General features: G+C 40.8%; 1 protein-coding gene across 1 annotated transcript in view; it reads left to right on the forward strand.

The window, feature by feature from the left end:
* Window positions 1-17,730, forward strand: part of LOC123960316 (versican core protein-like) — a 53,705-nt gene that overhangs the window by 2,228 nt on the left and 33,747 nt on the right. Inside the window, exons 3-6 of the mRNA XM_046035001.1 lie at window positions 1,241-1,624; window positions 2,801-2,975; window positions 3,135-3,262; window positions 5,141-5,434. Coding sequence (XP_045890957.1) covers window positions 1,241-1,624; window positions 2,801-2,975; window positions 3,135-3,262; window positions 5,141-5,434 — 981 coding nt within the window. The remainder of the gene's footprint in view (window positions 1-1,240; window positions 1,625-2,800; window positions 2,976-3,134; window positions 3,263-5,140; window positions 5,435-17,730) is intronic.

A 17,730-nucleotide genomic window follows, 5' to 3' on the forward strand; every position in this document is an offset into this window, starting at 1 on the left:
AAACACAAAGTAATATTACATGGTCACATTCAGCTGGCGTCCATGCCCAGCAGCTTATCTGTAGCAAACTGACTGATGTGCCAGTGGTGCCTCACAGCATTATAGTTTCACTCTATTCTTAAATTAGCAGACTGTGATAAGCCCTTCCCACTCTTTCTAGCCAATACTTTACTCAATGGTGAAGGTGACAGTACTGCCACTGAAGTTTGTATCTCGGGCCCCATCTGGCCCCCTGGCTCTCCTGACCCCTAGTCCCTGGCCTTGTCTCTGGGTATGGATGGACACCTTTCAATTAGACTGTGCTCCCAGTCTGGAAATAACAGCTGGTTTCACCTCTCATCCTAATAAGGCTGTCTGGTAAACATACACTCATACCTCTGGGGCTGTCCCACCACTGTTCCATAGCATTCCCCACATTGTTCTCTGTGAATAAAAGAAGAACAGAAATAAAGGTAAATCTTCTTCCTCTCTACAGGGCTAAGTGTGATTCAGTCTGTTGGTATTAATTTGTGTCTGGCATCCCCTTTGCTTTGCCTCATCACATAGAAGTGGAGTGAGATTGAGATCCAGTCAATAGCTTTAACTGTGGACAGACCTCGGAAGGAGGGGGGTAAAGCTTTGTAGCTGTTCATTTTGTCTGGTTTAGCAGTAGTGTAATTATTTACTGTTTGCAACAGACTATTCAATATGTAGGATTAAATTAAACACCCTTGTCCTGTGCTACAATGTAGGTGTGTAATATCAGTAGTAAGTTTTCAGCTGTGAGTAGGAGGTCATGAGGAGGGAGACACAATATTGTCCAGTGTGTAGCATGCCGAATACATAAGGAAAACTAACATGCACAACACTCAGTAGTGTCATTACATGCAGTGGTGCAACCATGACTCCACTGTTTAGCCAATTATCTTTAACTTCATACAGACATGCTGCACATACACTACAGTCAGTGTTAAATAGGTTCCCGCACCCATCATTTTAAGGGTGAGGTTTAACTTTCCAAGAGCCAGCTTCAGGCCAGATGCATTTTTTTTTATTAGGCTGGGTGTAGTTGTCACACCCTTTCAATGTATGTGAGTCCAGCAGTTTATAGTGTCTACTTGAATCTGTGAGAAGAGATGTATTTGTCTGGAAGAAAAAAAAAAGGATATTAAGAAAAGCAAAAAATAAACAAAATATACTGTAATTAATGAATTAACATGAATTTAAAATGTGTTTAACCCTTTTGCCTTTTGCCTTTCAGCCTCCAATGCATTATCGATAATCAGACCAGTCACTGGGTCCCTCTCAGGGAAGGTAAACCTTCCCTGCTTCTTCTCCACCATCCCAACCTCAGCACCAGTCGTCAGTCCCAATGGAACAGCCATTTATAGCAGAGATTATTTGCGGATCAAATGGACCAAAATAGAGGGTAAAGTAGAATCCACAGTGCTGGTGGCACAAAATGGGGTCATCAAAATAGGCTCCAGCTACAGGAACCGTGTATCAGTGCCCAGTCACCCTGAGGATGTAGGCGACGCCTCACTGACCATGGTCAAGCTGCGTGCCAGTGACGCGGGCACTTATCGCTGTGAGGTCATGTATGGCATTGAGGACACCCAGGATACAGTTAACCTCGATGTTAACGGTAAGAGATTCATGTCATGCTTCCCATGTCACACTGGAATCAGACAAAAGACTCTAAAATTGCTTCCCCAAGATACTCTCTGAATGCAGAAGGGGGTTGCTGCAAGGGCTTAATAATAGTGAAATGCGATACAAGCGGTGATAGAAATGTAAACGGTATGAGAGAACTTTGGGCGCCCTTCTGCTTACTTTGATAGCAGCATCTACCCAGTAGTTACACAGTGTAACCACAGTTGTCAGTTGTTCTTATTTTAGAAGCAATGCACTCTCAGAAAGAGTATGATGAGACTTAGGGTCCCTGTCCATATGTATTGCTTTGTTTTAATTCCAGTGTTCATCCATCTCACCCAATCCGCCATCAGAGCCCAAATAAGGATGGACTTGTTCTGCCCATACATGTTGGTATGGGCAGAACAAAAGCAACAGTATGTTATAACCTCATCCATCCCTATCATCTTGGGTGCCACTTTGTCAGTGGGGATTTTTCTCTTGGTGGGGCACTTAGAGGGTGTTACAAAATCATTTTACTTAGCCGTTACTGAGCAATAACAGTATTCTCCCCATCAAATTTACACAATTTTGCATATAATAATGCAACATTACTGCCATAACTCAAAGCCAAATGTTTGTTGGTCTCCTTGGGGGTGGGGTAGCGGGGTTACTAGTACTTACCTAATGTCATCATATGTATTCTACATGTTCTCACTTGAGAAATATTTTGGGAGATATAACTCATGTTTTGGGGATGCAGAAAACATGGGTGGGGTGGGGGGATACTGGGATAGTTTTGGTTTTCGTTGGTTTACATTCTGCACAAGCTCTTTTCCAACTATCTGCAATGTTAATTAGGACTATCAATCATATCTTCTGCGTGTGTTTGCTGTCCACAAATATGGGGATATCAGGGCCATGGCATCAACTGCAGTTATCTTGTTCATTTGTGGTGAACTGTAGAGTATTTCACTTATCCTTTTGGTTTATTGCAAATTTCCCCCTTTCCAAAGAAGCTGAGAAACTCAATTATTTCACTCATGGTGTGTGCTTTATAAGACATTTGCCATAATTCATAAAACTGAAATTATGCTGATGAATTCCAGATCACTATGCTCATGTTTCTATACAAAACATGATTGTGTTTCATTTTTGGAAGGTAATTGTTTCTACAATATGTCGCCAGGTGTTGTGTTTCACTACCGGGCAAGCACCAGCAGGTATACCTTGGATTACCAAAAGGCTGTCCAAACTTGCCAAAATATTGGAGCAACCATTGCCACGTTTGACCAACTGAGAGCAGCCTATGAGGATGGGTTTGATCAATGTGATGCTGGCTGGATTGGCGACCAGACAGTGAGGTTGGCTGCATTTTGATTCTCTGTCGTTAAGAAATTTCTTTTAGACAGCACTGCTATTCAGTGATATCAGTGATTTGATTGTATGTGTGTATGTAAAATGCTTTTGCACAATGGTAAGATGGCATGTTATAATGGCTCTTTGTTTCTGCGTCTGTACAGGTACCCAATTACAAAGCCAAGAAAGGGCTGCTATGGCAACCTTAAGACTAAACCTGGTGTTAGGTCATATGGGACCAGGAAACCCACGGAGACCTATGATGTATACTGTTACGCAGACAAACTTGATGGTGAGTCAGCCTCAAAATTAGGCTTTTCTACTTATAAGTAATGAGATGTTTAGAGGCACTGGCACACACTCTGGATGAAATGACGAAACTTCCAAAATATCACAGTGCCAATGCACTTACCATTACAGCTTATAAAGTGTCAGGAAATTGTTGGTTTGAGTATGACAATAGGTGACAATGAGTGATCTTTTATATATTTTGTTGCGCCAAACAACTTCATGTGTAGTAGAAAGGTTAGTTAGGGTTCAAGAGAAATCCCTAATAATTTGACTATAAAGCAGGAATTGGAATTCACTCTCCACCATAGTGGTTTTTGAAAAATAAAATGCCGACAAAATGTGATAATGAGCGTTTTAAATGTATTTGGCACTGCTTATGGGAAGTCTTCACTTCTCAGCCAGTAGTCTTTTTCTGTCTGTTCATTATTCAGCCTGTTACTGCTGGACTCAACTCCACCAAATTTTATGAGTGTTAACATCCCTCTTGACACATCTAAACTCCAGTCAGGCCTCTGTAGTTTCTCTTCTTGTCTGAGATCTGGACTGTGCAGCCTTGCTACAGTAGATCCTATATTTTAGTTGTGAATATGATGTGACATTCATATTATTACTGTTATGAGCAGATGTAGACAATGGTGTCAGCCATGGATGTCAACCCAACCCACAGCAACAAGGCATGTGTACATACATTTTCCACTTAGCTCTTCAATCTCTCCAAGAGACTATACATGCATCTTTGACCTCACTGTATTCTGGGCCGGTTGTACATAATGGGTAGGTGTGTTCTTTTTTTCTCCTGGCATTTTGCCTTTTCTAGAGTAATCCAAAGCATGAGTGGTTACATCTGTATGTGTGCTGGCACACCACAATGCCTTGGATATTCATTAGTATTATAATATGTAATCATGTAGTCTAGAAGAGTTTGAGATGTACAGAAATATTAGCTTTTAGTTATATAAAACTTGCGCATACCAATAACTTACTGGTTAGTCATCAATATATTTTAAAGGGCAGAAAATGTCCATTACAATTACCATGTAATATAGTGACGTTTGGTTGTTGGAAGTAACTCTTTGTAAAGGATTTCATGGTTCTTGTCTGCTTTTAAGAGGAAAGACATTTCTGGGGCGGAAAGCATCTTCTAATCTCAATGTCATTGTAAATCAATGGGATGAAACCAGCATGGCATATTTGAAACGTCACGCCCAAAACTAACTGAAAACATGTAGTCAGTCAGTTATCCTCTCTAGTAATGTTGTTTGGTTTTCCATTAAGATCGGGCCTTTCTGAAGTCTGACATTGATATTATCCTGTAGGCAAAGACAAATATTCATAATTGTCATAGAGCAGTGACCTTTCTGAAGGTAAGATCCTTAAGCAAACTTCATGAAGGAAGGAAATATAGAAGGTGTAATCCAGTTCACTCACCCCGAGGGGAAACCTCATGTCCTAAGTACAGACGCAGTCATTGACAGGCCAGGCACATTTTCTGCATTGCTATCCCACCTCAGATTAACATAATGAATGAACTACTGTTGTCCTAAATATTATTGGTGGGAGATGATTTATGTCTGTGCCCTACACAGCTGTGACTTTTGTCAGCTGTTTTTGGGCTAAGTCTCTTCTGAAAGGTCAAAATGTTCTACAAATCTGTAGTTTGAGATTACTTCAAATTATGTTTTCACTTCAAATAATTAAACATTAAAAAATATGAAAGGACTGTCCATGTATTTATTTATTTATGTATACCAGAGTTTGTGGAATTGCTCACATAGAGTAATCCAATTTTGTTGCCATCATCACTGATGATTTGCTGCCATGTTGCCTTTGAGTTAGTGCTTTTTGTTAAGTACACTGCACTTTGTCATCTGTATTTCAGGTGAAGTGTATTATGCTCCAGTGACCCATAAGATGACTTTTGAGGAGGCCAGTGAAGAGTGTAAGAAGAGGAGTGCTGTCCTGGCAAACCCTGGGCAGCTCCATGCTGCCTGGCGACATGGTCTGGACAGATGTGACTATGGCTGGCTTGCCGATGGCAGTGCACGTCATCCTGTTGCAGTACCCAGAATGCAGTGTGGGGGAGGCCTGCTCGGCGTTAGGACCATGTACCGTTACAGAAACCAGACTGGCTTCCCAGAACCAACTAAAAAGCTTGGAGCTTACTGTTTTCAAGGTAAATTCCCCCACAGATTCTTGTTGTCAGTATTTAGTATAACATTTTGTATATTTACAGTATGTAAAGGAACAAAGTGTTACCTGCATAATGGTGGGTCATGTGGTCTATATGTATATATTTTGGTTTAGACAGGCAGACAGTGATTGAAGGCATAGACCATTCCCTATCCAGGCCTGAGGAGCTATGATCTCATCTCCTTTTAGCATCTGCTTCCCCACCCTTTTTTTCTGCTTCTTTGCACCACTGGTTACATTTCCACATCTGAACTAGACCAACATTTTAAAATGTTTGTAACCTGTCTGATCTTTTGTCCATTGTTCTCCTTGTGTGTCTGTTTTTGTGTGCTTTATGACTGTATAGTTTTGATGACAACAACAACATGAGCAAAGAAGAGGGATGGTTTTCTTATGAGCATGTGTTATGTGCCAGGATAGTCAAACAGATTGCAGTGTCCAGTTGACCTCAAACTCACGTTTTTGTTTCCCGCCCATTTCTGTGGAAAGAAAATTAGCTAAGTGGAGAGTAAAATTATAATAACTTTAAAAGCACATGGACATGGCAGTTCTAATAATAATGGGGAGGTTAATGACCAATAGCTTGCTTGAGTTTCAGTCAGTACCTGTCTGAGTTTTCTTTATTTATTACTTCCAGATGGGCTAATCAAGGCTGTTAAATATATATATATTTTATTTTAGATAATATTATCACATTTATGAAAGGCCAAATTAATTGTTAATCCACTCATAACAAGTCCAAGGAAAATCTTAGTAGCCAAGCGCTTGTGGAAATTCATCAGTGATGACTTCTGCAGACTTTTTTCACTTTCTACGGACTTGCTTGTAGGACACACTTAGACATGCATTGAAAAGACTCCTTGTAGCCAACCATGGTGATTACTGACCATGGGAAGGCAGGGGAATATAGCTATGGATCCCTAAAAATAGTGACACTTCATGGTTCACTGGAAGTTAGCAGAACTGGGATAATCCCTCATAAGGTGAGTGTTCTTAACTAATCAGTATCCCCAGGGCAAAACTAAATGACAAATGATGGTCGCCATTTAGAGAAGCAGGGAAAGTATCTAATACCACACCTGTCAGCCTTTTCAGTCTGACTATCTAACTCCCTTTTTGCTTTTCTTGTCTCATTTCCGCTGTCAGAGTTTGCCCTCTGTCATTCTCACTTGTACTTATCAGGGCAGACATTTGGATAATGGACAAAGTACTGGTGGACTTCTAAATTCGGTCATCCTTGGTGACCCTTGACCTGGCCTTTCCATCTTTACAAATGAGCGGCTGGACAGATAAGCTGGCCCCTGCCTGGCCATTTACTGCCCCTGAGCTATGCTAATTCTCGCTGTGATAAGTCCCCATGGAGTTCAGAGGGCACAAAAACAGGCCACACTCACCCCCTGCTCTGTGCATTACATGTCAGCTTTCTCACTCCTGTTGTATTTACACCTTCTTACCCCATCTAAGTGCCTTTCAAGTACCCTTGTTTGGTAGCAGTCACTCCATCATTTCCTGCTTTCCCACTCCAATAATATCTCAAAAACTGTTATGCAAACCTACATCAGTCAGACTACACAGAAAGACAGGGTGAAAGGATGTTAGTGCAGAGGTTAGAGGGGGATAATTGGTGTCTGATTGGTCTCTGGATTGGCCCGAAGACAACAAAGGCCGCAGTAACAGCAACAGCAACAGCTCAAATGCATCAGTGAGATAATGCACTCCCTCTGAGAGCGCCCTATTTTTCCTGTTGGGGAAAAACGTGTCTCACACCTTACATCAGAGATAGTTTCATGAAAAAAGAGGGCTAGTACGTAATGGTCAACAGCTGGCTTTATGCAATCTGTCTGTGCCAGCGACGAAGGCTCTCTAAGGCTGTAGCACTGCGCCTTTTATGGGTGTGAGTAAATGAGAGAGCATGGGAGGACAGAGGGCCGGGGACAAAGAGGTGCATTCAAGAGAAAGAGGAGTTAAAGGGATTTACTCATAAAAAAAACTTAAGAGTAAGTAGACAAGTTCATTAGTGAGCATTTCAAGAAAATCACTGAGAGGTGAAACTTTGAAATCAGTGATTGCTGCTCAATGATAGGACAAAATATAAGTATTGCACAGAGTACAGGAGGGGACAAAAATAGTCAGGGCAGCAAAACTACAACTCTAGGTTCTGTAAAGTTTATCTGCTCTTTAGTTCCTCTTTTAAAGTCGTGTGAATTCTTTCTAGCAGATCAAGAAATGTTTAGACAGTCATTCAAAGAGCACTTGGTTGTTCATAGAAAATAGAACACTTTGAAAATTACCTCATCTGCCATGCGGTGATTAAAAACTATCCTATTTCATGGTACAAGATACATACCATTAAATGGAAAAATAGCATGATGATATAGGCCTCACTGATACCTCGCAATGATTGAGTTTATTTGCCAACAATTCTAGTGCAGAAAAAAACTGTTCCTATGAGAACATTGCGTGAATAAGTGTTAGTGCAGGTTATAAACAACCTTCAGAGTCAAGAGAGGAAGTACTTGACATTAAGTTTTCTAGAAAACCTTTAACTTTAATGTTAAGCGTCACACTGTTATTGCAGCTGTGGCATATTGCTTCTTGACTGCCATTTGAGTCGTAAGGCTTGTCTCACACACTGCCCATTTCACATACTTACAATATATTAAAAAAAAGTTATATTTGATAAGAATTTGATCTGTTTAAGACACCAGGTGTTGGTTGCTCACTGTCTTGACAATAATCACACTATAACAATTTTATTTTATATTTAAAGGAGTAATAGTCAGACAGGTGATTTTTGTCATTTTTGCTTTTTTTATTTATGTGCTTATGTCTGTATCTTAGGAAGGATAAAGGTGATCAACCAGACTTCCTTTGTGGATGTGTCCATGGTAGGAGTTGCCACCACCATCATCGGCTCCACTACCTCCAACCCTTTACTAGAGAGTACCACCACTACGCTAACTCCAACATATGAAACTGTATCAGAGGCAGAAGAGTCTCCTGATTCTCCAGTTCCTACAAATCCTCCATCAATGTTCTCTACGAGTATGGCTCCACCACGCCCCACTCTAGCAGGCCAAGAAGAAGAGTTAATCACCACAGTTGCACCCACCATCACAGAGGAACATGAGGACACTGACGATGTAACAGCTGCAGAACCCCAAAACACAACAGAAAGCACTGATACCACAAGGTCAGTGTCTAAGCCCTTTGAGGAGCCAGGCGATCACTCAGTAACTGAGATCAGCACAATTCAGCCTGATGTCCCCATCCCAGAAGCTTCTCTCAACACAGAGCCCATGTTTGAGGAATCTATTCCAGATTCTGGGATCACCACACCAGTGGCCTCTGACCTTACTGACACTCCAACAGAATTAACTGAACTGACCAGCAAGGAACTGTTCAGCTCCTCAGAATCAACACCTTCAGTCACTGGATTTCATTCAACAACACCATTCCCAGACTACGGTCCTAGCGATATTGAGACTGGTTTTGCTGTAGAGGGACTGCCTCCTTCTCAGCCATCAATAATCCCCACAGACACCACCTTTATGTATAACACACAATCGGGCAGTAAGGTGGAGATTACCACCACCACAATCCTACCAGAGTCTACCAGCACTGCAACACAAACTGCACCTCAAATGCAAGCTGTAGAGACACTGGCTGTTGTCTACATGGAAGAGACCACATCTGCAGCTGTGACAACCACCGCTGTTCTGACTGACAGTGGAACCTCAGCCGAAGATGTGACGTCGTCATCAAGTGTACATGTCTTTGAGGAGTCCACCACTGAGTGGCCAGCACACAGCTATGACACCCTGACAAAGGACGAAGACACAGCAACAGAGATTGGGACAGAGTTCTTTACCTCAGCTCCCATGGTTTCAGTTGTGGCTGATACGACCACCACTCCGGGTACAGCGGTCGCTGATGAACAGTCCGTCCAAGTGACCACTGTCAGGCCAATGCAGAATGTATCAGGTAAGACATACAAACAATAACTTAATCCTGTGAAACTTTATTTGCCATATTTGTATTCAAAGCAAAATTCAGATTTGGTTGTGGAAATTGGAAATGCCATTATATGTGTTACGAATGATGTCACAACAATCGTGTGGCACACACTTGTGATAGCTAAATCTTTTGCTGCATTGTTTTATCATAATATTGTTGCACTACAGTAGCTGGGGGACGCTGTTTAATTTAATTTACATCCAGTCACCTCAAATCAAAGGCTCAAACAGAGGTCCCTGTCCCTTTTTCTATATAAAACTATATTTTTGAAGCATTTAAATTATAGTCAACTCAGTGACTAGCTCTCCTAATTACTATTATTTTTATTTATTTTAGTAAATACTACTAGTTAGTACTTATGTTTGCATGGTGAGTCAATTTTAAGTTCTTGTGCAATGAACCGAGTTAAAATGTTTTGTTTTCCAGTTCCCTCAGGCTCATGTTTGTGGTGTGTTCTCAGTGTGGACAGCAGCTGAAAGACTGCTTAGCCTTAGGACCTCCTCAGTCAGTCCAGCTGAGCAGATGTCCTGATAATGATTTTTACATAGACAAGAGAGAGAAGGTGGGAAATGAGATATGAAGGGAAAGAGAAAAAAACGCAGTAGAGCGAGAATGGGATCAGGATATAATAAAATATAATAAAAAAGTGTACATCAAGTTTATTAATAGTTTCAGTTTATTTTAAAACATAATATAAAACAAAATTTACTATGATTGCATAAACATCTAGTATTCCTTCTTTGAAATTTAAGATTTGATCAGTGGTTAATACTGTAGCTCGGTATACTTACTGTATATTATTATAATGTATACTCAGCATTAAGACTAGCTCAGTGTTTCATTTAAATTCAATTTTAGATCTCAAACCTTGAGAGTGGCTGATTATAGATTACAGGTACATTTTAATCTATTCTTCATGTGTGTCTTTTTGTAAAGTGTTCATACTGTGATCTTTATAGTGATATTACTAAATCTGTATTTGTTGCTTACTTGAAGTGACACGGGAATAACTCAAATGTTTCTTTTTGAGTTATGTCGAGTATGCTATTGTAGAAAGAAAATTAGTTACAGCAAATTGAGTATTTTGAAATACAGATTTTTCAACAGCACATTATCCCACATGCAGACAGCAGCTGCATCATTTTTGCACCTTTAATTTGCTTTTTATCTGAGCTGCAAACATTACCATGGTGACTCATTCCTTTGTCCCCGGAGTGCAGCTCACATTGGAGGAAAGGGATCTGGTGAATTGGAAAGGATACAACTGAATGAACTGGTCACTTGGCAGTTTTTGGAATTTGGTCTGGATTCGTGGTACAGTGGGTGCTAAGCCTGCCTGAGAGAGCAGCACTCCAGGTTAAACACACTAACTGCTTTTGTGTCCATCAGCATTATATGCAGTGTGGTCAATGTAGTTGCCAAGAGTACTCCTTAACTACCCTGTACATCCGTTTGTGCATGTATAGCACAGTGTGTGAAAATCAGTGTGTCTTTATGCATTTTGTGTATTTGTACTACAAATCACTATGCATTTGCAGTATTGCTCTCCTTGTGTGCATGTACCAGATTACCGGCAACCAACCTGGTAATCACAGTTTTGTTTTGGCAGTCTACCTAAGTAAGCACAGATGCACCACAAGAGGTGATGTCATCGCTAAGGCAAAGTCTGCCCTCTCTGTGAGGACAGCTGGAGGATGCCTGACGAAAGCAAGTGATCATAGCCACTTTACTGCTACGCTATGTGATGTGGCTCAGCTGAGACACTCAAGCTCTCTTTCTGCCCTCCCAGTTTGTGTGGGAAAAGCTTGTGGAAAATATTGTGGCACAGGGAGAAGTGTGTTGTCTGGCTGCATGGTAACAAATTTCACAATAATATCTGGATGTTTAAAAAATTGGTTTCCATGTTTTTCTGATTAATTGAAGACAATTAAATTTACTGTTTACAAAGTGTTTATATGACATGTTATGACTTAAAATATTGTTACTCTAAGGCGTGTCAACCACAGATGTCACAAAACAATGCACAGAACCACCAACAGTACATTATTACAATATCTATTTAATATCCAATTCACTTAGGCTTGCTAAAGTGACGCTTAATGGAGTAGACATTTTGGAAAATACACTCATTCGTTTTGGTGGAGTGTTAAATCAGAAGAGTGATACTACTCTAATGTCTTTTCATTGAATATAAGGCTATAGCAAATGAGTCTGTTAGCATAGCTTAATCCAAAGACTGGAAACAGGGAGAAACAGCTAGCCCAGCTCTGTCCAATAGTAACAAAATCCATCAAAAAGCAACTCTAAAACCCACTAATTACATGTTATAACCTTTTGTTTAATCTGTGTAAAAACCAATAGTCACTACTTTTTTTGTTGGAGGTTATTATTAGGACCCCCAATTATGCTTAGTTTTAATTACACGATAGTGCATGTTCGTTGGTGAACCTTAGAAGTGCTGTTTCCCACTGTTTTCTGTTCACCAGAAAGAAAAATGTGCATATTTGCCAAAATGTTGAACTTTTCTCTTTCAATGTCCTTCCTAAACACACTGGTTGTTTGTCATTTGCTGATGTGCTGCGGGAATATTTGCATGTAGTGGGACAGTGCATAGGTAAGTGCTGTTTGTGTAAAATCTAATGACACACCACAAAACTTAATCTGTCCCAAATTCAATGAACTACCTTCATCCTATTCTAAAATATACTGTATACATTGATAATCACAAGTTAGTTACAGAGACAGTGCTTAATAATTAATAAAATAAAATGTTTTGATGATACTGGTGATAGTGATAAATTAGGTTAGTATATGCTTTTAGTAGACTGTTATGTTAATTGGCTTGGATTAAATAACTTGATATTTAAAAAATTTGACCCAAATAAAAAAGGATAATTCACAACTTGAAGCTGATTGCCAGATGAGGAGTTTATTTGTCCTGTACAGTTGTGTTTGTGCCTAACCCCACGATGAAGGCTGGCCAGTGATTCTGTGGGTTACTTTGATTTGGACATTCATGTTTGATGTGGCTTTAGGAGCTTCTGCACAGACAACTGACTGTACGTGTGTGTGTGTGTGTGTGTGTGTGTGTGTGTGTGTGTGTGTGTGTGTGTGTGTTTGTGTGTGTGAGAAAGGTAATGCGTGAGTATGCGTGTGTGTGTGGGTCAGTCAGGTCGGTCCACTGCCTGAGTTCCCAGGCCTCGGTTATAAACAGGTGTCTTTTTGCAGAGCTGAGCTGGTGCAGGTGTTCTTGTTTGCAACCACTAATCTTTCTTAATCACCATTTGTGGGAAACAGAGGGAGAGGGGACAAGGAGCAGAGAGAAAGAGAGAGGGAATGGGAGTAGTAAAGCGTGTATACCAAAGGATGTTATTGTGTGTTAATAAGATTTTCTTTCCTTTCCTGCAAACACCGGTATACAATTCAGGCCCAAAAGTACCAAACTGGTCATTTTAGGATGCACCATGGCTCTGTTCTTTTTGCCACATGATTGATGCATAAAATTGGATTTGTCAAAAGCTTGACACTATAGCTCACTCTCAAGCCTCATTGGTCAGAGAGATGAAGATGATTTCCAGAGATGAAGGGCTGTTGGCTGGGGCAGTCTTCGTATGTTACATGTTCCTTACTACATGCATGTTATGTGGACATATGTCTGATTGGAGTCATCAGGATTTTTTCCTCACACCATGTTTGTTAAAGGGAGATGCTTGAACCCAAAGCCTTTTCTTAGCTTTAGGTTATAATTGTCATATATTAGTTCACTAATTTGAGCTGTAATATCACAGTTTTAATATCTTGATAGTTGGATTTTGTGTAGTTGTTTAAGGCAACAATATTTTTAGAGGAGGTGGATTATTTCCAGACAGAAAATATATATTATGTTTATTTTTTATTTATACATAAACCCATCTGAGGCAACATAATGCATTTGGGTTCATCAAGCATCAAGCAAAGTAGAAAAACTCACTATGAGTCTGACCTGTAAACATTCAGTGCAGGCGGAGTGCCACATATCTGTGTTTCTGTCTATAAGCAGATAAGTTGAGTGTAGGTGTGCGCGCGCCTGTGTGTGTGTGTGTGTGTGTGTGTGTATTAGTCCTCAGCTTGTGGAACATCTGGTCTGGTTTCAGTTCTCGTTTTTCTTACCTTAGTTACTATTTAAAATATTATTCTTAATATTATATTTAGTAAATAAACAGATGCTGACTTTGTTAACATTGTTGATGGACTTGGCTATTTCTGCATAAGTGGCCTCTTCACATCAATTTAAAATGTAAATCTTTGAATTATGGTTTGGATGCACTTCAGACACCACACTTTATGTTAGAGAGATTTGTCTGTAGTGTTTTGCAGAAAGTAACTTTTTTAGGTTAAAATAATTATTTTGTGGGAATACTCATAAGAACGGTTAACACTAGTTATTTTTATCTATTGATGCAGCCTAAGAAGTGGTAGGGAGTTGTGTGTTTCAGTGTTTGGACAAAGAACTCCCTAATCCAACATTCAGAGACAATGTTTCTGATCTTTTTCAATATATCAAACACAATACATTCTTTTTTTAACTTATGTATCAGCTGTTAGTTTCATGCACTGGCCGTTTGAAAAAATTGGCATTGTCTGTGCATTGTGTTAAGAGTGATTAATGGGGTACTTCATCAATTTAGTATTGCACTTCCATAAGGAAAAAAGAAAAAAAACTCTGACAATTAGTTCCTTTGTGGGTCAAGCTCCAATATACTGGATCCTACACTTCCATAGATTTCTTTAGTTAGACCTTCTCTGCATGGTAAACATCTAGGACTTTTAAACTCAATGCCCCTGTTTGTAACACTGGCTTTTTGTTAAAAATTGTAGTCTCCTAGCCCAAGCTGAAATAACCCTAGTGACATCACTAGGATTATTTTCTTAGACTTGACAAAGTTTTCTTCAGAGTGACAGTACAGAGTCACCAGAGTCTTGTATTGGTAAACCTCATTATGTGTAAAAATCTTGGAGTTCCCCCATAAAACGAATTGTTAAATGAACCTTTCCCAAATCTTACGCTTGTATCCTTTCTCCTGAAGTTGATGTTTTTCAACCGACTGTCAGGATTTTAGAAATAAAATATTAATGTTGTTGCTTAGAGCTTATTTTCTTTTTTTTCCTTCACAGTTGACCAGGCAATTCAGCCACAAGATTCCCAGTCTCCTGCCATACCAGTTGTGCCTGATCATCCTATCCCCTCCATAGCTGATGGTGAGCCCATCCTGCAGAGTGGAGACCCAGACCTTTTCTCCCAAGCTGCTATAACTATTACTCCAACTGTTAGCTTTATAAATGGTAAACATGAGATCACACTAGAGCCACAGAGCCAAGAAGAAATAGAGGCCAAAGGTACCCAGATTTTGACAAATGTGACAACTCTGGGAGCAAGCGATGAAATAACCACGGTATTTGATTATAGTTGGACTGATCTCCCTGTTGATAGCAGTACCGAAACTACAGAGGAGCCCGCAGCAATACTGACCTCTACAGAGATCCCAGATATTGAATACTATGACCCTGATCCAATCACAATAGTTGAATCAACACCTCCTCACACCACTGAAGTAGATGAGCTGACAACAGAAGGTCCCAGAGAGAAAGACACAATGTCTATTCCAGCCTCAACAGAGGAGAACATGGCTCCATCGAAAACTGCACAAATAAACGGAACTGGTCTAGCTGCCACAGCTGCCACACTGAGTGATGTCACAGCTACCTCTGCTGACTTTGTTCCTACAGTAACATCAGCTGAGCAACAGATCACCAAAGCAACTGAAGAAACCCAAACAATGGAGACTGAAAAGGACACCACCAGTGTCATCACAACATCTATACGCGAAGAGGTAGGCGAGTCAGGGAAGACTCCCACATATGTGAAAAGTGACTCAGAAGTGACTCAGACAGAGAAGGCTAAGGACCAATTCCCTGTTACTTTTTCAACCAAACTTTATGCAGACGGAGATAAAGCTGAAACCACAGAGGAAACAAAGAGAACATCTGCCGCTCCAGCTGCTGAAGACAGCAATCAGTCTATGTTATTGACGGTGTACACTCCCTCCTCTGATGACGCTGATGGGAAAACATCAACAACTATTGACTCACAGAGCTCTACTCAAGATGTAGAGGGAGGGGATGATACCCAAACCCTCCAAGAATTTGCCTTCATCACAACTGCTCCTTCAGTATCTAGTCGTTCAGCCTCTCATGAACAGACAGACCACACTGACAGAACACCAGCTATTGATGTAGGTAGCACTGAATCATCAGCACCTACCTGGGCTGAAACTTCAGAGGGTACAGTCCCTAGTCAGGGGGGGAGTGTAGACAGCCAAATGCCTTCCATCTCACCTTCTAAAAAAGTTGTGACTGATGTAATGTCTACACTAGAGGAGGAGGGTTCAGGGCTTCAAACAGTAAACATGTTTACAACTGGCCCACCATCGCATACCTCTGCGGGGACTGGAAAATCATCTTCAAGTCTGAGTGCAACAGATCAAGCTAAATGGCAGAGTGAAGTAACTTCACAAACAGTACAAACAGCAGGCACAGATACATCAGTTCCTGCCACTGGTGAGTCGGAAAAAACGTCAACACCCACCACCATGCGTGAGGAGTGGAAACGAGATGAGACATCAGCTCCTCCCTCTCACAAATCCGTTGCAACCACTTCGTCCCCCTTATACAGTGCTATTGAAATTATCAAGACAACAATGGCCTCATTCACTGAATATTTCAGTCAGTACTCAACACAAAGTACATCACTAATGACAGATTTACCAGACCAAAGAATGGATAAAAGTGAGGGAACTGCCACTGGTGTCACAGATAAGGAGACTTCAATAGATCAAACTTCCTCACCTGTGGCTACCTCTACTTCTCCAGTCAGTAGCATAGTCAAACCAGGTGAGTCTATATCAACCGCAGTTTCAACTGTGGAAATCTCAAGTGTAACTGAGGTCACAAAACATATACAAATGCCTTCAGTGACCAGCACTGCTTGGCAAATTACAGATGACCAAACATCTGGTATGACATCAACAAGAGCTACTGCAGCAGCTACCGTGCTCAGCACAGATAGATCAGTTAAAGGAACAACACCAAACGAAGAAGCTCATGGTTCAACCACAGCTGGCACTGTAGCTCCTTCTGCTTTCAGCACTGAGATACCAACGTCTGTATCAAAAGAAATGTCAGAAATCACAACCACTAAAAGGATATCTGTTACTTCTGAAGTTACCTCCATTTTCACACCCACAGATGAGGTGAGTGCTGAGGGCCAGACAGTATCACCTGGAACATCAAAGAGTGGCATTGCAGGAAGAACAGTAAAACCATCAGAATCAGAAGTAACATTAGGGACTGCTGTTTCTTCTGACATCAGTGTGACCCCAATTCTGTCCTCCACATTTAGCACAGGCAGTGAAGTGACCAGGAATCAAACAGGAAAACCATCCAGTTCACAGGAACCAGCAGTTAGTATCATAACTGACGTAGTTACCAGCACACGGCCCACTTCAAAAGCAGAGGTGACCTCTGATGGTCAAACAACTACATCTTCTGTGTATAGCACTGCAAAACCAGCAACATTGTATGAAGTGACACAAACATCAGCACCTTCGGTACAGAGAGTTTCAGAGATTGAGGATAAAGATATTAGTACTGAAACTACAATGGTGGAGTCCATTCCTTCATTCAAAGGATCATCTACCAAACCTGAAACAGCATCGATCCTCCTTACCACAGATACAGAGAGTTCTGGAGACAGCACTGCCGATTTCACTGAGGAGTCAATCATCACAGCAACTACTGTCTCTTCATTGTTGACTACCGAGTCACCATCAGTCACAGCATCACTTGAAACAGAAACAAGCGATACTTTAAAAACAGCTTTCACCGCAGCTTCATCCCTGTACAGTACTGAGAAACCAACATCAGTGTCACCTAAAACACAAGAGACAGTAACCACAAGTCAGACTGAGGAAGCATCAGTAACACCAGAGACAAGTTCTGCTGTCCCAACAAGAGATGAAGAGAGCTCAAGTAATCAAACAACTGACTTCTCCAGCAAAGACACCACAGTTCCTACAGCTTCGTCATTGTTTAGCACTAAGAAGCCAACATCAATTCCTGGTAAAGAACAGGTCAGTGCTGTCACAGGTCAGACAGAGAAGCCATCAGTCTCTCCCATTACTCAAGAAACAGAGCAAAGTTTCACTTTCACTCAAGTAGATGAAG

This window comes from Micropterus dolomieu, linkage group LG21 (genome assembly GCF_021292245.1).
Source record: "Micropterus dolomieu isolate WLL.071019.BEF.003 ecotype Adirondacks linkage group LG21, ASM2129224v1, whole genome shotgun sequence".
NCBI classification, from domain to species: domain Eukaryota; kingdom Metazoa; phylum Chordata; class Actinopteri; order Centrarchiformes; family Centrarchidae; genus Micropterus; species Micropterus dolomieu.